At 43.3% G+C, this 17,643-nt stretch overlaps 1 protein-coding gene across 1 annotated transcript in view; it reads right to left on the minus strand.

The window, feature by feature from the left end:
- Window positions 1-15,643, minus strand: part of LOC119164973 (oxytocin receptor) — a 51,271-nt gene extending 35,628 nt beyond the window's left edge. Inside the window, exon 1 of the mRNA XM_037417175.2 lies at window positions 14,650-15,643. Within this exon, the coding sequence (XP_037273072.2) occupies window positions 14,650-15,643 (994 nt within the window). The remainder of the gene's footprint in view (window positions 1-14,649) is intronic.
- Window positions 15,644-17,643: the final 2,000 nt, after the last annotated feature.

Below are 17,643 nucleotides of genomic sequence, written 5' to 3' on the forward strand. Positions count from 1 at the left end.
TTTTTTTTAAGCTTGGTTCGCAATTCTGCGTGGTCTAATATTCTCGCCATATATTTTCTACGGCAATCACGAAACTCGGGAACACCACTGCGACATCGTTTACAGCCATATAACCGATCTCGCATCTGCTGTCCCTCAGCATATTGCTAAAAGTAGACTCGTTTCGCCATCTAAGCTCTCACGAACTACGCAGGGCCATATTTCAGGAGTCTCCGCTTTTTCATCTATTTTTACAGTGATATTTTTTTATGGCCAGCTCCATCGGAGTCCCCTTCGTACGCTTCAATTGCGGCTGCCCGAAGCTACTCTCATGACGCTGCCCAAAACCGTGTACAAGAACTTAATTAAAAAACCAAAACACTTGACCCCTCTTTTGACACATTTTGATTTCATTTTCACATTGGCATGGTCTAACCTAAAATACGCAGATCACATTTCTCGCGTAAAAAGAAAATAGCATCCGGTGTCCGCGCTGTATTTAAAACTCGTTCCTGCCTTACACGTGCCGATTTATTGTCGTTGCACCACTCCCGCGTTAGCTCTCACATTAATTGCGGCCTAATGTGCCGGAGTAGCACGTGTAATATTCATTTGGTAACCCTTCAAGTAACCCAGAACCAATCCAGAAAAATCATCACAAAGGTTTCACACTTTTCTAACGGTAAACGCCTACACTTTCAGAGCTCGTCTAGAACAAGTGAGAAATCACGCTACAAATACTTGAACAGGGAAATACCGCCAGTGTGGTTCTCCCCTTCTGAGCTTATCACTCATAGTATTACCAGATTTTGGCATAATATTAATGCTGTTTTGCCTAAAATACGCCTTAATTATGGTAAACGCACTGCTCAATTTTTCTCGATATCGTTATTGAATGATTTACCAACTTCAGTGAAAAAACTCAAGACACTTACACCAACAAAAGATACATATAAGATTGGACATACATACATACATACATACATACATACATACATACATACATACATACATACATACATACATACATACATACATACATACATACATACATACATACATACATACATACATACATACATACATACATACATACATACATACATACATACATACATATTTCGTTCATCTAGGTAGTTTCATTTCGTATATTTTGTACTGTTCTACAGTGATCGCGTTCAGTGTTATTCATATATCTGATGAGCTCCGCTGTTGCTTCAACCATTGTTTATCGTCATATTCTACCATTAATATGAGGTCTCGGTGCAGTCTTCGGCTTTCGGACCTCCTTAGGTGTACTAACCACATGTATTATTCCTTTATTTATATCATGAAGTTTCCTATGCTGGTTCTGAAACCATACGTTTAATTTCAACTACCGAAGTTTGCCCTTCCATCGGCATTGAAATTGCCGCACCATGACACTACCTGACATCACGCGCTGGCTGCCATTTTCTTGAGCGTTGTAGTAGTCCGATTACGTCACCTGTTGATGCTGATTTCTCATGCGTGACTGCAAAATGTGCGATGCGATGCGCTATCGCACACCCACGGCTGTTTCATTTCAGACATAAGACTGTTAGTTTTAGTACAATCCACTTAATCAGCCAAAACCAAGCAATGAAAATGGGATCCATACGTGGTCATAAAGATAAAAGATATTAACGGGTAAATCGTAGTAAGCGCTACCCTTCTGGCTAATCTCTCTCTCCTAACATATATACTATTTTAATTAAAATGACATGTCTCGTTGTTTAGTTTCGCGTGTTCCATGTCTGTTATATTGATTTCTTGTCATTTTCTTTTCTTTCTATTCTTCCGCTATTGTTCTTTTTGTACTTATATATTACTGATGACAACAATTGGCAATTATATGTTTGCAAATGTCCCAAATGCCAGCCTTTTACTAAGCGACCATACAGTGTTTGCAATCGAGTTGTATTTATTTCATGTCAATAAACAAAACCACGGCGAGCGTGTTATTCCCCTGCATTTTTAGGTGTAATATATTAGTGAGAATGGTCAATCAATGTCGAGCAGCACTTAGGAACGGTGGGCTTCGTGAACACTTGCAGCCGCAGCTTCCGATTGCGGCTAACCTTCATCGTTGGTAATTAGCACTCTGCAAATGACTTTCAGCGTGATGTGCCAAAGCGAAATGTTATAGGTAGCTTGAGTGAAGGCTCGGTACACAGTTAATGACTCCTTACGTGATTTCATAACAATCCCCCTCACTTACCAACCCCGCGCGCTGCAGTGTTTCTGTACTGCGGTGCTTTTAACGAGGGCGTTGTATTTTCTTCTCGCCATCTACGAAAACACAAAGAAACAAAAGTGACAAAGGCCTGCAGTAGTGAGTTTGAGAGAAGTATGGCCTGTGGTATAGGCATGGTTGTCTTGAAGTTCTAATAAGCGAACTCGCTCTGTTATGCTGTTCTCAGATTTGGGCGCACGTCGAAGAACCCCAGGTGGTCGAAATCTCCGGAGCCCTCCAGTACGGCGTCTCTCATAATCTTATGCTGGTTTTGGGACGTTAAACCCCGCATATCAATCAAATCTGTTATGCTGTTTACGCGCAACGCAGTACGTGCCCGTGGGTCCACGTGTTATCCTTGCTGCAGTGTTGCAACTACACAATTACGCTGTCGAGTGTATACGACGAGGTCATGCATTATCGGGCATTCCTAAACTTCAGAAACGGTCATGACTTGGCAGAAAACTATGCGCTGCCCTCCGTAATAAAACCTGGCGTTTTCAGGCTCATCCTAGTTCGGCTGGTTTAGCTACACGTAATCGTCGTAGAAAACATCCAAGAAAAATTGTCTTTAGCAACGGTTACCAGATTAAACGTGACGGGTAAATGAGTGAACAGTGCAAGATTCGTTTGCAGAAGACGACGCATCTCAAAAATTGGGCAGCGCGATATTATGAAAGCACTTAACAAGTTTTTGCCCGAGAGAGAACTCGGGTAGAGGTTTTTAAATGGTTTCTGAAGATCCAAGACTTCGCTTGAACGCCCCTTTCAACCTCATTGTCATCAACACCAATTATCACACCTTCCCCTCTACTAACACTGAGTTGCAGGACAGCAAATTGATTCAGGTCAACCTCCCGGCGTTTCTGTCACAATAAACCTTTCTCTGAGACTTCTTCGGTGTTCCGAGAGTTAATTCGGAAAGATTTTGGTTCAAAATATTTGACGTATGCCATTCGCCTTTGCTAATACCAGATTTCGCTGTACTTTTTGTAGCAGCTATTGCATCTATTCTCTCTACCGCTTCCAAACATCTGCGACTGCACCTTGCCAAAAATTATGCAGAGCTCATTGGCGCAGGTGCACATATTGCAAAAAAAATACAAATGTTCAAAATGATAATAAATAAAATAAAAACGATGTGCTTAAGAAAATTACAAATTAGGTGCAGCAAAAAAAAGGGGGGGAAGTCAGTGGCAAGATTTCTTGCCTGAATCCTTCAAACCCGAATATTTAATCTTCTGGCTGTCTTGTAGACGGATGTTTCTACACAGAAGGGCATTTCGAAAGCATATCGAATGAAGCTTTCTCCCGAAGCACGCAAAACACTAAGTACAACAGTAAAAAGCAAAAAAGTCCCTTGGAGCAACAAATCCTCGACCTGATAATCTTATTCCACAAGCACTTGCACGGAATGAATAACAGCTGGCTTTTACCTATAGAATTTAGTTGTCAAAGATGAAAGGGCCTGCACTTTGAGCCTGCGCCTGTCTTGTCGTTAATTGCTTTCTCGCTTCTTCCGTGTTGACAGAAAGTGACTCGAAAATTTACGTTTGCTCTCGTCCAATTACTGCGCCTGGATCTGGCCTAATCGTAATTTAGGTGGAAATAAAAGAACAGGAAGGGTGTCTTCATTTGTTCTTGTTCACTAAAAAAAAAAAATCTTGCAGGAGCCCATAATGCGCACTGCCGTGGCCTCATCGGGCAGCCCCGTGTTGGAACTATATATATATGTCTTTTAGCGTCTATTCACTGAGCCGAAGAAAACAAAATTAGGTCGGCTTCACCCTATAGTGGCTCAAAGCCTCAAATTGAGGAGCCAAGCTCTTCTTTATATTTGCTTCCCTCTTTCTTTCCTTGTCTCTTTATTAAATGCGAAGCGTTTTTAGTAGCGAACTTCAGCAACTTTGAGCGTATCTATCTATCTATCTATCTATCTATCTATCTATCTATCTATCTATCTATCTATCTATCTATCTATATATCTATCTATCTATCTATCTATCTATCTATCTATCTATCTATCTATCTATCTATCTATCTATCTATCTATCTATCTATCTATCTATCTATCTATCTATCTATCTATCTATGGTATCAATACCAAACTTTGTATGGCATAATATGACTGCGTGAAGAACATATTTAACAAGTCATAACGTGACAATCATGGCATGTTTGTCATTAATCGGATTATTTACATTTATTGGTCCTGCAGCTCTTGCGGTGGTATCGTACACATGGCATGTTGCAAAACTGGTATGGCACGACATTATTGTAAGGCGAACACAAGCGACAGACCCTAAAATGAAAATCATGACATGCGTGTCGTGTAACAACAGGACTAGTGCCACGGTCATAATGCGCTCACGGTCGTTTCGCCAGCGTCACATATACCATATTCGGTATTACGGTACGTGAATGGATGGCGAAGGTATGTGACTGGTGCAAACATGATAATCAGGAGATACGTTTCATGTGACAACATGACTACATGCCACGCTCATGATGCGCTGGAGGCCGTTTCGCTAGCTTCACTTATGCCAAATTTGGTATTGCGGGACATGAATGGATGACGAAGGTATGATATTGGTGCAAACATAATAAACATCAGATGTGTGTCATATGTAACAACATGACTACGTGCTATGCTCATGATGCGCTCACGGCCGTTTCGCTAGCTTCACATGTGCTAAACTCGGTATTACGCGACTTGAACGGACAACATAGGTAAATGAAACATGCAAACATGATCACCACGACATGCGAGTCATGTAACAACGTGACTACATGCCACACTCATGATGGGCTCGCGGCCGTTTTGTATTACGTGACATTATTGCATGACGAAGGTATGTGAGTTGTGCAAACATAATAATCATGAGATGCGTGTCATGTGAGACCATGACTACATGCCACAGTGAACGCGTCAATACATTTTGACGTGACGCTGTGGACATGCTCGCCGGCGTTGCCACGCCAGGCGCTAGTCCTGCCATATAATCGCAGGCGCGCGCCGCGCTGCGTTAGTTTGACGCATGCGCGTTCCAGCACGTCCAGCATCCCTCCGGCACGAAACGATGGAGACGCAGTGTTGTCTGGGTAATGCATCAGCGCGAAATGCCGCATGTCGCATTTCGTGCCGGTTACCGCTGGGCCGCGTCGGTCACGCCTATAGGTCCCGAGTCAGCCATGTTCGGCCCGTCATTGTGAAGCTTCTAGACTTCAGCGATAAAATAAAAGTGATGAAAAACGTCTCAAAGTTCAAAGGATCCGACTGCTACGTCACGGAAGATTATTCCCAAAGTGTGCGCTCTGTCCGGAGAAAGCTCTGGGGTGCTTCTGCTTCATTTCGTGACAGCGGGTCTAAAGTACGTTTGCGCTTCAATAAACTTTTTATTGATGACATTCAGTATACCTTAAATGCAACTTCTAACACGCTTGTTAAAGTACCCTCCCGTAGATCTTCACGTCACCCTGCTCCCACCGCTGAATCTTCATCTCCTCCCTGACTATCCCAATATTCATGTAATGACCTAACAATTTTGAATGTCAATGCAAGAAGTCTAGTGAATAAATTTTCTAGCTTTGTCTCTCTGGTATCCACGTTTTCCCCGCACATAGTAGGTGTAACTGAATCTTGGCTACATGAAGGCGTTTACGACTCTGAGATAACTCCACCCGGGTACGCCCTAGTTCGTTGTGATCGACGGAGCGGCAAAGGCGGGGGGAGTTGCGTTACTCTTTCGATCGGACTTGACGTTCTCTGTTTTGCCTGTGCCTCTAGATGTTGAATCGGTGTGGTGCAAGCTTTACTTAAACAAGCATCATCTCATGGTTGGTGTCTGCTACCGCCCACTTGGCACCTCCGTCGATCATATACGCAATCTCAATAGTTATATTTATAACCACAATATTGGTTCATCTAATATTATCTGTATGGGTGATTTCAATGCACCCGGTATTCATTGGCCTTCTCTGACACCTTTTGGTCGAGAACCTGGCCTCGGCCGAGAGCTACTCAATTTTTCGTTGTCGCATGACTTGGTGCAGTTGGTTAGTGATGCAACTCGACTGGACGCACTTCTCGACCTAATGTTTGTAAGCTCTAACATTGCGGAAGCTGGCTTTAAATGTGAAACTACCGAAGGTTTATCGGATCATAAGGCGGTTATCGTGACTCTGTCTTATCCTGTGCTTAAAACCGTGTATTCGTTCACAACATTCCCGGATTTTAATCGTGCTAACGATACTTCGATCTTAGATTGCCTTGCTGATGCTTTTTCTCTGTTCGAATCCATGAGCAGCAACTGTGACGTAGATACTCTTGTGTCATACTTTGAAAACATTGTAAAATCGTGCATTCATCGCTTTGTTCCAATAAAAACTAAAAAAACGAATAAGAAACTTCCTTGGATGAATAGAGATATTCTTCACCTATCTCGTCGTGTACGCAGGCTGAGGCGTAGAATGAACCTTGATATACCTAATAGCACGAATGAGTTCCTGAAAGCTAAAAAACAGCTTGCCGAAATGATGGCTTCTGCAAAGGATTTTTTCTTCGGCACCCAATTACACTCTTTACTCAAAAATAATCCTCGCAAATTCTGGACATCAGTTCTGCCTAGTAGCTGCTCTTCCTCCTCATTCTTGATTAACGGTGAAACTGTTACTGATGACCAGAAAATCTCCCATGCATTTAATACTTACTTCCACTCTGTATTTTCCGTCGATAATCATGTTGCCCCTGCCTTTAACTCCCCTTCCGATATAGGCTCAATTACTGATGTAACTATCAGTCATGCTGGTGTGTTGAATCTTATTCTGAATCTAGACGCAAAAAAGGGAGACGGTCCCGATGGTATTCCAAACTCTTTTTTAATTCGGTATGCGTTATGGTCATCTCGTTACCTTACCATCATATTTCAGAAATGTTTATCTTCGGGTGTTTTTCCTAGTGCCTGGAAACTGGCCAAGGTTCGGCCGATTTATAAGTCTGGTGATAAGCAGCTTTTTCTAAACTATCGTCCCATCTCGCTGACATCACATTCCGGCAAGCTGTTGGAGCACATCATTTATAAACATATAATCGACTTTCTTGAGACTAACAACGTCTTATCTAATCTGCAGCATGGCTTTCGTAGGGGGTTCAGCACTTTAACCCAATTGACAGAATTTACCCATGACATATCTGCAAGTCTTGACTGCGGCCACCAGGTCGACGTAATATTCATTGATTTCGCAAAAGCTTTCGACACTGTTTCGCATTCTAAGTTGCTCAAAAAACTCGAAGCCATCCTAAAAAATTCTAGTCTAGTAAACCTAATTGCCAATTTTCTGTTTAATCGCTCCCAATACGTTAGCTTTAACTCTGGCAATTCATCTCAAATCAAAGTCACATCAGGGGTACCACAAGGATCCGTTCTTGGTCCTTTATTATTTTTGATTTTTATTAATGACTTGCCACAATCTATTACCTGTAAATTACGTCTCTACGCCGATGACTGCGTTCTATATAACACCATTAACTCCGTTCAAGATCACTATCTTCTCAATGATTCGTTTAGTGCCTTTTGCTCTTGGTGTGACACATGGCAAATGAATATCAATTTCCGTAAAACTGTCTCGATGTCGTTTACTACCAAAACGCAGACTTCCGTTTTCAACTACTCTTTCAATGACCTAATGCTCCAAAGGGTTTCAGACTATAAATACCTTGGCGTGATTTTCACCACTAACCTCTCCTGGTCTAAACATATCAATTCAGTCTGCACCAAATCTCTTAAAAAACTAGGCTACCTAAGACGTACCCTCAGAACTTCCCCATATGAAACTAAATTACTAATGTACAAAACACTAATTCGTCCAGTTCTTGATTATGCCTCTATTGTTTGGTGTCCGTACAAAAAAAGAGAAATAAAACAAATTGAATCTGTGCAAAAAAAAGCAATCCGTTTCATTTGTCGACGCTATGACCACCATTTTTCGCCTACATCCGCCATTACTACTTTAAATTTAACCTCACTCTCTACTCGACGAGATATCGAGTCGCTTAAATTCTTGCATGCCATCGTTCACTCAGTTAACCGTCTCTCCGATAACAGCTATCTTACGTATGCTATGCCAACCGTTACTCGAAATAATCATGCCCTAAACCTCGCCCCTTTTCACGCACACACCAATCTATTCAAGTTATTCAAGTTTAGCTTTTTTCCTAGAACCATAGAACAATGGAATTTACTGCCGGGGGAGATTAGGAGTGCATCGATAAATGAATTCCTGCCTTATCTTAGAAGTCGTATCTAGCCAATAGTTCCTTGCTTTGTTCTATTAATATGTACGCCCCGCAGTGCCCATTCATTGGATGTTTATTTTTGTACTGAAGGAAATTGCCATGTATATTGTATTTTGTTCGTGTGTTATTTTGTAGTGTGTTCCCGGAAGTTGTACTTTTGTAATTCTCTGCTCTGTTTTTTTTTTCACCCACTCCTGCTATAGCCCTTAATGGGCTGCAGTATGTAAATAAAATAAATATAGAGTGCTCGCCTTTTGCTATAGGGAGCTCACGTTTTGCTAACGTAGCGTCGCTGTGCCCAGCGTGCGCGCGCGTCAACGTTACATTGGAGTATATTGGGTCCTTCATGATGCGCTCGCGGCCATTTAGGAGCGAAGCTCCTTATGGCGTGGCTTGGGCGTCCCTCGTATGTAACCACCAGTGGCACATACCCGAAATAGGTATAACACTTGACCTCCAAGGTGGTGCCAGTGAGAGATTTCTTCTGTGCGTTGTTTAACAATAAAAAATAGTGCTCAATGTACATGCCAATGGCTGCTAATGGGGAATGAGAGACATGAGCATTCGGCTTTTAGTCAACGCGCACGCTGCGATCCCCATTAGCAGCCATTGGCATGTACATTGAGCACTATCGAACAAGAAAGGGATGCTACATTATACTCGCTAGGTGTAACCTCCTTAGCTTTAGAAAGGTTTAGCGAGCGTTGAGCCGCAGTGCCATGAATACAATGAACTTGTATATACCATGAATGAACTCAAGGTGGTTAAAAATGAGAAGTAGATACGAAGCGCAAGCCGTAAGAAAGTAAAAGCCGAATTCTCCTGTCTCTCATTTCTCATTAGCAGCCATTGGCATGTAAATTGAGCCCTATCTGACAGGGAAAGGTTGCTACGTTATACTCGCTGGGCGTAACCTCCTTGGTTTTCGAAAGGTTTAGCGAGCGTTTGGTCGCAGTGCCATGAATACAGTGAACTAGAATATACCATGAACTCGAGGTGGTTAAAGGTGGGAAGTGGACCCAAAGCGCAGGCCGTAAGAAAGTGTGCGTGTGCCACCTCTCGTTTAGTCCTTGCAATGTCCGCTGGATGGCGGTGCTTCTATATGGGGAATATATGATAAAAAGATGCGAGATGGTGGGACTTGAAGTGTTGAATAGATGAACGAACGGACACACAAACAGATGCATGGATGGACGCATGAACGGACGCAGGGGCGGATGCATGAAAGAACGCAGGGACGGGCGCACAAACAGACGCATGGACGGTCACACAGACGGACGCATGGACGGACGAATGCTTCGCCCCACTCTCCATCATTCACTCCGTGGATATGCTGCCATTTTTTGCTAGCTCCTCATATGCCAAATTCGGTGTTACGTGACGTCAATGGATAACGAAAGTATATGACTGGTGCAAACATGATAATCCTGACAAGCTGACAACATACCACGCTCATAGCATGCTCGCGGCCGTTTCGCTAGCTCCACATATACTAAATTTGGTATCACGTGACCTAAATAGATGACGAAGGAAAACGAGACATCAAACATGATAATCACGACACGTAAGTCATGTACGACATCATTTATTTCCACCTCGTAACATTGTGCTGATTTTAAAATGACATATCAACCTTTCTCAATTGTGCTTCGCATATCATCAATTTCCACTGTACGTGCGATGTGCCAATTTTTTTTCTTGTCTTTTCTTTCAAATAATTTTTGTCTTTTTTTCTTCATTGCATTATAGTTCTATTTTCGTTCCTAATTATTCTCCTTTATTTCTCTCTTTTTCTATTTCTCGCTTGCTTCCTCATTCAACATTTATACACAGTTTGAGTAGTCGTTTTCTTGCTAGCCATAGTAGTAATGTCTGCACTTATTATCATCATTCAGGTTCTCTAGCTCAAGACAAGCAAAACATCTTTGCGCGAATGCGTGCTGAATATGCTACACTTGGATATATTCCACGTTTCTTTGCTTCAGCCATTATCATCTCGAAGACGCTCGAAGAAGAAAAAGTAGATTACTTCCCTTGGGTGCGAGCATGCGCTCAACATGCTACAGCTGCCACCTAGTTCTTGGTCCATCCCCTTTGCGCCATCCATGTGAGGTCATCATTATCATGATCAATAGGCTACAACTGGCGATGCCGAATGTGGTTTTGTTTGCCCGTGTTTTGCCAAGCAACGATGACAACATACGACAGCCTGCTCCTCTTAAAGTGCTTCACAAGTAAATAAACATGGCAGCTTCGCACGAGTAATGCCAAGCTTGAAGGAAGAGCGCAGCTCGGGGACCACTTTTGCTTCGTTCGCTGTTTTTTTCCCCTCTGTCTTCGTCTCTCTGTTTTGCTCCCTGCTTTTGTAAAGACGATTGTCTTTCTTGGGGACCTTTGACGTTAGAATTTTGGTTTGTCTGTCTTTCCGTAAGTCTCTGTACATTTGTCTGTTTGTCCACAGTAACGATCTCGCTAACGGCAGGTCAGCACCAAACAAACAACTCATACGGCCAACCCCATCTACAGCGCCCACCAATATTTCTCAAGAGTCGGCATTCATATTTGTGTTATTGTCAATTAAAAAGCAATTATTGCGCATATCTGAGGAACCATAACAACATTTCGTTGTATTGTATGTGTGCCTTTTTACTAGAGAAGGCACACACAAGTATCTCTAAGGACCGTAGCGTTTATCACACTGCGCTGGCAGTGCAACGCGATGCTCAAAAAGGCAAGTGTTTCCAACGCTTTGCTAAGGCGACACGGTGGTGGCACCTGCCCGTCGCTTTGCGTTCTACACCTTATCGCCACCGAGACAGGCGCGCATCTTTCTCCGCGGGCGCGCACGCCTTCATTCGTTTTCAAAGATAACTGCCAGATGGCGCTCGTGTCTAACGTGCCTCGATGCGCTCGTTCACCTTCGCTGCACGGATTGAGACTCTCTAACGCAGCACTTCCAGAATACAATTAATCGATTTTCTCGTGAAGAACATCAAATAAACGTTTTGTTCTCTCTCTCCACACGCAAGACTACCGTCTTTCGACATTTGCAGTGAAACATTCAGATACGGGGCCAATTTTGTTTTCTATCTTGTTTTCGTTTGAATTTATTTCTATACTTTCCTGTATTTTTATATCTGTCCCTGTCTTTATATAATCTTGTATGTTTTTTTTCTATGTGTCTCTTTCTTCAAGTTTCTTTTTCTTTCTCGATTGCTTTGTTTCTTACTCTTTATATCTTGCTCTGTGTTTTTCTCTCTTTTTGTTTTATTTTCTATATTTTTCTTTTTTCCCTCTTTCCTTCACGTGCTTCACTTCGTCGAGCAGAGTGATTGTTTATCCTATGGCGGTCAGCGCAAACAGAACACGGACGAGGAGAAATAAACTACGACACAGTCGTTTTCCTCCACCCGACCATCTTCTTACAATTTCTTACGAGAGTCTAAAAAAATAAAATGCTAAACGTAGCCAAATTCAGTTGTTTTAGGCGTATATGCCTTTTTCCTGTTTTTTGTGTGTTTGTTTATTATGTCATCTTTTTCAAAGTTTTTTCTATGTTTTGAAATCCCACCGCTTTAAATTATTACCTGTAATACCCTATCGATGCAACCCCTCCCTCCAAGAAGTGAATTAGTTTAAGACCAAAGCACCGCACGATTCATGGCCTATCTTCTTGGGTGGGCTGCGCCAAGTTTTTGAGGAAACAACCAACCAACCGTCTTATGTTTTTGACGGCCGTCATTACACGTTTCGCGGCCGATCCACCGTGGTGGGTTTTGCCATTCTGTCAAGAACAACAGCAGCAGCAACAACAACAGTGGTAATTGTCGTCATGAGCATATTCCAACTGGCCGAACTAGGTGCCGTTTTCCTCATTTTTAACCGTCGCATGCCTGCCGTGCTCGTTAGCTGGGCCTGTCCAATACCCTTGGCGCATGGCCACCTGTGCAGTTTTCCGCAGCACCACACAAACCATGGGCAGCTACGACAGGTCCGCTGTTAAAAAAATTGCATGCAGAAAATAAAAGCCCAGTACTAATGGAAATTGAAAGCAACAGCTGCAAAGATGGTTCCCGCGACCCTTCAGCTTGTTGATGCCACTGGAAACAAATAATTTCTTGGCTGCTGACGTTTCCCTTAAGTCGCCGCGTCCACATTTCTCTTTTCTGAAGAGCGAAGTAATATGATCGTGGGGGATTAGTTCTGTTCTCCTTACCGTAATGCGCGCGTCCAAGCTTCTACTCTTGCGTGTTTTTTTTTTTCTTTTGATGAATTGTATATACCATCGCAATGTTTTGATCCCGGCGTTCCTAAAGGTTGCATATTGAATGTGTTCAGGGACATCAAATGTTATGTTTACTGGGCGGGAAAAAAAGCTCAAAAGCGTAAATAACGACCCATTGTTCGCCCGCAAAGAAACAACAGCGGAAGATAAGCATTGTGCCGAATTGGTTATGCAAACGTGTTTAGCGAAAAAAAAAACTTTCAAATTTCGCAGTTTCTGTGCACGTTCGTATAAGTTTGGCAGGACATTCACTGATTGTAAGTTGTTCTTAAATATACACTTTTACTTAGCGATATCCTTGGCTTTGAACTTTTCGGATGGTATATTAGTCAGCAAACCTGTTTGTACACATCTAAATTTGTACAGGCGAATCAGCATGATTTGGGGAACCTCTTATGCGCGTATTAAAAGAATAAGTCTTTGTATCAAACGCATATACACAACCTTCCCATTTTCTTGTACTTTCTTTATGCACATACGTGCAGCTCAACGGATGCTGGCGCCACAAAAATCGCAGGATTATGCCTGCTCGTCAGAGTGGCTGATGTGCACTTCTTATACGAACACGCGTGCTTACTTCAGCATTCGATCAATTTTGCCTAAAATTTCACGAATATCTTGCGCAGACGTTGCCTAGAATAAGTTCTTAAAGGAGCCATTCGGTGAAAGTTCAAGTAAAAATGCCTTCGCCATGGTTCTATCCCAGCAACGGATGACGCGTCTCGCTGCTCGTCCTCCGGCTGAACTCGTAGTGCTTCTGCTTCCGCGTGCTTTGTCAAGACTGAGACGCAAACTTCAAAATCTTGCGTGAGCATGCAATCTACTCTGCTTACGTGACAGTGTCAAAAAGATCGACTTGCGAACGGAAAGTCGCTGTAGTGTACGGAAATGCTTGGTGTCATGGCAGAGAGGCGAGATCTTGCCTCCGGACACTTCGCAAAGTTTCATCGGTATCTGAGCACCTCAAGTGAATTCGCGTAAATAGGTTGACTTAAGAGTGTCAGAACTTGAACTAGGGAATACCGCCACGCGCGGGGATCACTGGAGCGCGATATTGCTGCGAGAAAGTGAACACGCTCTGCATGTTGCTTCGCGTCAAAAAGTTTTGACTCACACCTTGGCAGCCGTCCCGGAAAGATGCGGCCTTAGTCGTTTAGTATATCGAGGTTGTGGATGAGCAGGCACCAAATCCGTACATTGGTTGAAATCTTCATTTTTGCTCTTTGATTCTCCATATCTCTCTCTTGTTCCACTGAGCCGCGCCTCTTTCTGGGTTGCAGAACATATCGTCGCTTTTCGTAATACCCACGTCCGTCTGGAGATCATCCTGTCATTCGCAATATTGCGTTTAGGAAAATACTTTTCTTGTTTGTTGTGTTTGTTTTGCCTGCAAAACTTGCTCTTCTATTCGTAATCATGCATTCTGAGGACTCTTATACAACTACGCCAACTTTAGGCGGAACATAACTATTCATAACGTTATGTAGTCTGCAAATACTATTTCCGTAAAGTTGAAAGTTGGGTGAGTCCGTGACAGTTAATTGTAACCATGAAAACAGCACATGTATACAAGCCATAAAACGAACGAACGAGTAAACAGGACCACTACTGCCTGCATTGGTGCCCTGCTTCACACCTTCAACAAGACCATCGTTTTTGTCCGTCTGCTGCTTCGCACGTTAAAATATAATTTCCAGTTTAATCTACTGCACGAATATGATATATAGCCCTAATTCCCTGTTTTCGGACCAAGCTATACAACTTAAAAAACGTATAGCTATGTGTAAAATGAAACTATGACACATGCAGCATAGAATGCTTCGCGTGTGTACTCACTCGTCCAGGCGTCGCTCATGTCGAGTCCCGAGCCCCAGTACATCCACATCTGGACGCAGATGAATGGAGACGAGCAGATGATGTAGAAGCTGATCACCACCACGGTAATCTTGACCGTCTTGATCTTGGCCCTTGACAGGCCGCGAGCTGAAGAGTGACTGCGCGGAACCAGTGGACCCCGCACGTACGAAGACGAGTTGGTGCTGGAGGTGGCGCCACCTTGCGGACTCTTGAAGCGGTACGCTTTGCCACGGCCTTCAACGTCCGAGCTTTTTCTTTTCAGGTACAAGTTCTGCCAGATGGCGCGGCAGATGCAGACGTATGTGAAGACGAGCACCAGCAGCGGGATGAAGAATACACTGACGGCGTACCACGTGACGTAGGCGCGCAAGCCCCATGGTTCGATGTAGGTGCCCCAGCAGTCGTACACGCCCGGCGCCACCTCCTGGTAGCTGAACACGAACAGCTGAGGCACGCAGCAGAGCAGCGATACGGCCCACGCTAAGGACACCAGGAGCTTGGACTTGGTGGGCGTCCAGGAGCAGTTTGAGAGTGGAAAGCATATGGCCTGGTACCGGTCCACGGCCGTCACCACGAGAACGTACGAAGAGAGGTAAGGACCCAGGATCTGGCCATACTTAACGCACTTGCAGAAAAGGTTGCCGCCCTGGAAGCGGTATGTGGCGTCCCAGCCGAGCTGAGGGAGCACCGTGAAGAATGCGGTGGTCAGGTCGGAGACGCACAAGTGTACCAGGAAGTAGTACATGCGCGTCATCTTGGAACGGCGCGCATTCAGGGCCACTAGCACGCACGAGTTTCCGACAACGGTGAGCGCGAAGATGAAGGTGAGGATGGCGAGCTCGATGAGTGCCAGGGACTCGTCGCGGTGAGCGGCATTCTCAAGTTCGGTGATGTTATCGCTGCCGTTGGCGTCGACTGGCACTGGGCCCGAAGTAGGCTCGAACAGCTCATGCGCCTCGTCCACGAGATTCATGGTTACCGCTGTAGAGGATCGAAAATGAGACAATATCGAGTGAGTCAGCCCATCAACTTCAGAATTCTAATCACAAACAATTCAGAGATACCCAGTCTTAACCTGCAGAATGAAGTTCTGACACAGCATATTTCGTGCAGGGGCAGTGAGGTGAATACGTAAACAAGGGAACTGTGACACGTGTTTTAAACGCACAAGTTGAGAGTTGTTAATGATGTTACCTTCATTTCATGCAATGTCGATAAAACGTCCCCTTTTTTTCATGAAAATAGCATTAATTGATCCGCTAAATCAATTAAAAACTCGTAATCAAATTTAACAACGACCACTCTAAGAGTATGCTTGTGCAATTCGAAACAATTTTAAGCTAGTATTTCATCCTTATGCCTGCTGGTTCATTGTTTATTTAACACGTTTGGTAACATATCCTGCCACACCTATTTGCGCTTTCACTATTCCCCATGAAATATAACTTAAGGCGAGTTAATTATCTATAATGTTAGAAAGCATATTAGGTAATGCGATACCACAAGCATTTGCTCATTTCCGAAAGCGAGTACAGGAAATCACAGAACTGGGATGATCACTGCAGGAACTGCGTACTTTCATTATAAGTGAAAGTGCTTGAAATAGTATATAAGCGCGTACATAACGTCTAAAGTCTTAGGTCAAACTCTCCAGGTTAAAACACCTGCTTCCTCGTTTCTCTCTCGCATTCATCCTGCATTAGGGCGACTATTCAATACTCTACATAATTCCCTTAAATATTCTACTCTCAACGCTACCACACAGCCCTGCTCTTGGACTGCGTAATTATCCAGCGCAATTGGACTGATGCACTGGGACGCCTTACTACTATGAGATTCTGCATTAAATGTGCTCGTAGCAAATTTTTCATACTTTCTGTAGTTGTTCAGTGGCAACACGTATGCCTTGTCTTTCTGCGCGTTAGACTGTTGCTTCCCATCGCATCAGTGCCGCTTTTTTCTTTACTGCTTGGGGACCACGTTTTTGTAGTTTTTGGTGGTTGTTGCTCATTGCAACGATTGAAGAACCGTGCGGAAAATTTTCTGTTCTATGGAGTCAGAAACAAGGAAGTCCGGGTGTCCTGACCAATCTCAGCTGCTGCAAGCTCTTGAAAGGTCCTTGTTCAAACTTGAAACTGCAGTCATCTTGTCAATAGTCCCTCCGCGCGCTCACTTACATAGATAATGAACAATGCAAACGTTTACAAAAAGTATAAAAATAACCCAGTCGTTGGTAAGACATTCTTTAATACCCCGCACTTTGCCAAGCATCTCGAAAAAAACATTTTGATGAATGATACACACCTCCAAAAAAATTTAAACAAATTATTTATTCCTACTACTTTACAGTCCTCAGAGTAGCAGTGAGTAAGGGATGCTACAGTAAATTTACAGCGAATAAGGTATGTAGGCCCGAGTTGTTTGAGTGTGTTAATGTGCTCGCTAAAATAGGGACGTGTGGACGTAAGGAGCATTGCCCGGTTATGCACTTTCGTGTGCATAACGAGCTTAGGGCGGTAAATTCTGATACAGAAGGATTCATTGTTATTGTTTCCATCGGTTGTTTTTGGCGAAAAGCCAATACTGTGCTAGAATATAATTTTGCTCCAAAGAATGTTCCTGCAAAGAAGGCCGTACAGCAAGCGTTTAAGCTGTTAGAACGTCTTGCCGAGAGCGTATGAGGCAGACAACACGTAATCACACTGAGTTATTCTGCAGTGCCGAAACGTATAAGCCGAAAGTACCTTTCCAAGCAATAATTTCGGATACCGAAATTTGGCAGCACAAGGTGCCATCTTTTCTTCATAGTACCTGAATATCATGCCTTGATGAACCGTTTTCAGTAAGCAATTCTGCAGATAAAGTCCAAATCTTATCCAATGACAACCCAAAAATTCCAAGCCCATTAGTATAGATGTTGAGGATCTATCTAGTAACAAGCCAAAATTTGGTGTAGTGTAAAACAATTGGTCA

This window comes from Rhipicephalus microplus, chromosome 1 (genome assembly GCF_043290135.1).
Source record: "Rhipicephalus microplus isolate Deutch F79 chromosome 1, USDA_Rmic, whole genome shotgun sequence".
In the NCBI taxonomy this organism is placed as follows: domain Eukaryota; kingdom Metazoa; phylum Arthropoda; class Arachnida; order Ixodida; family Ixodidae; genus Rhipicephalus; species Rhipicephalus microplus.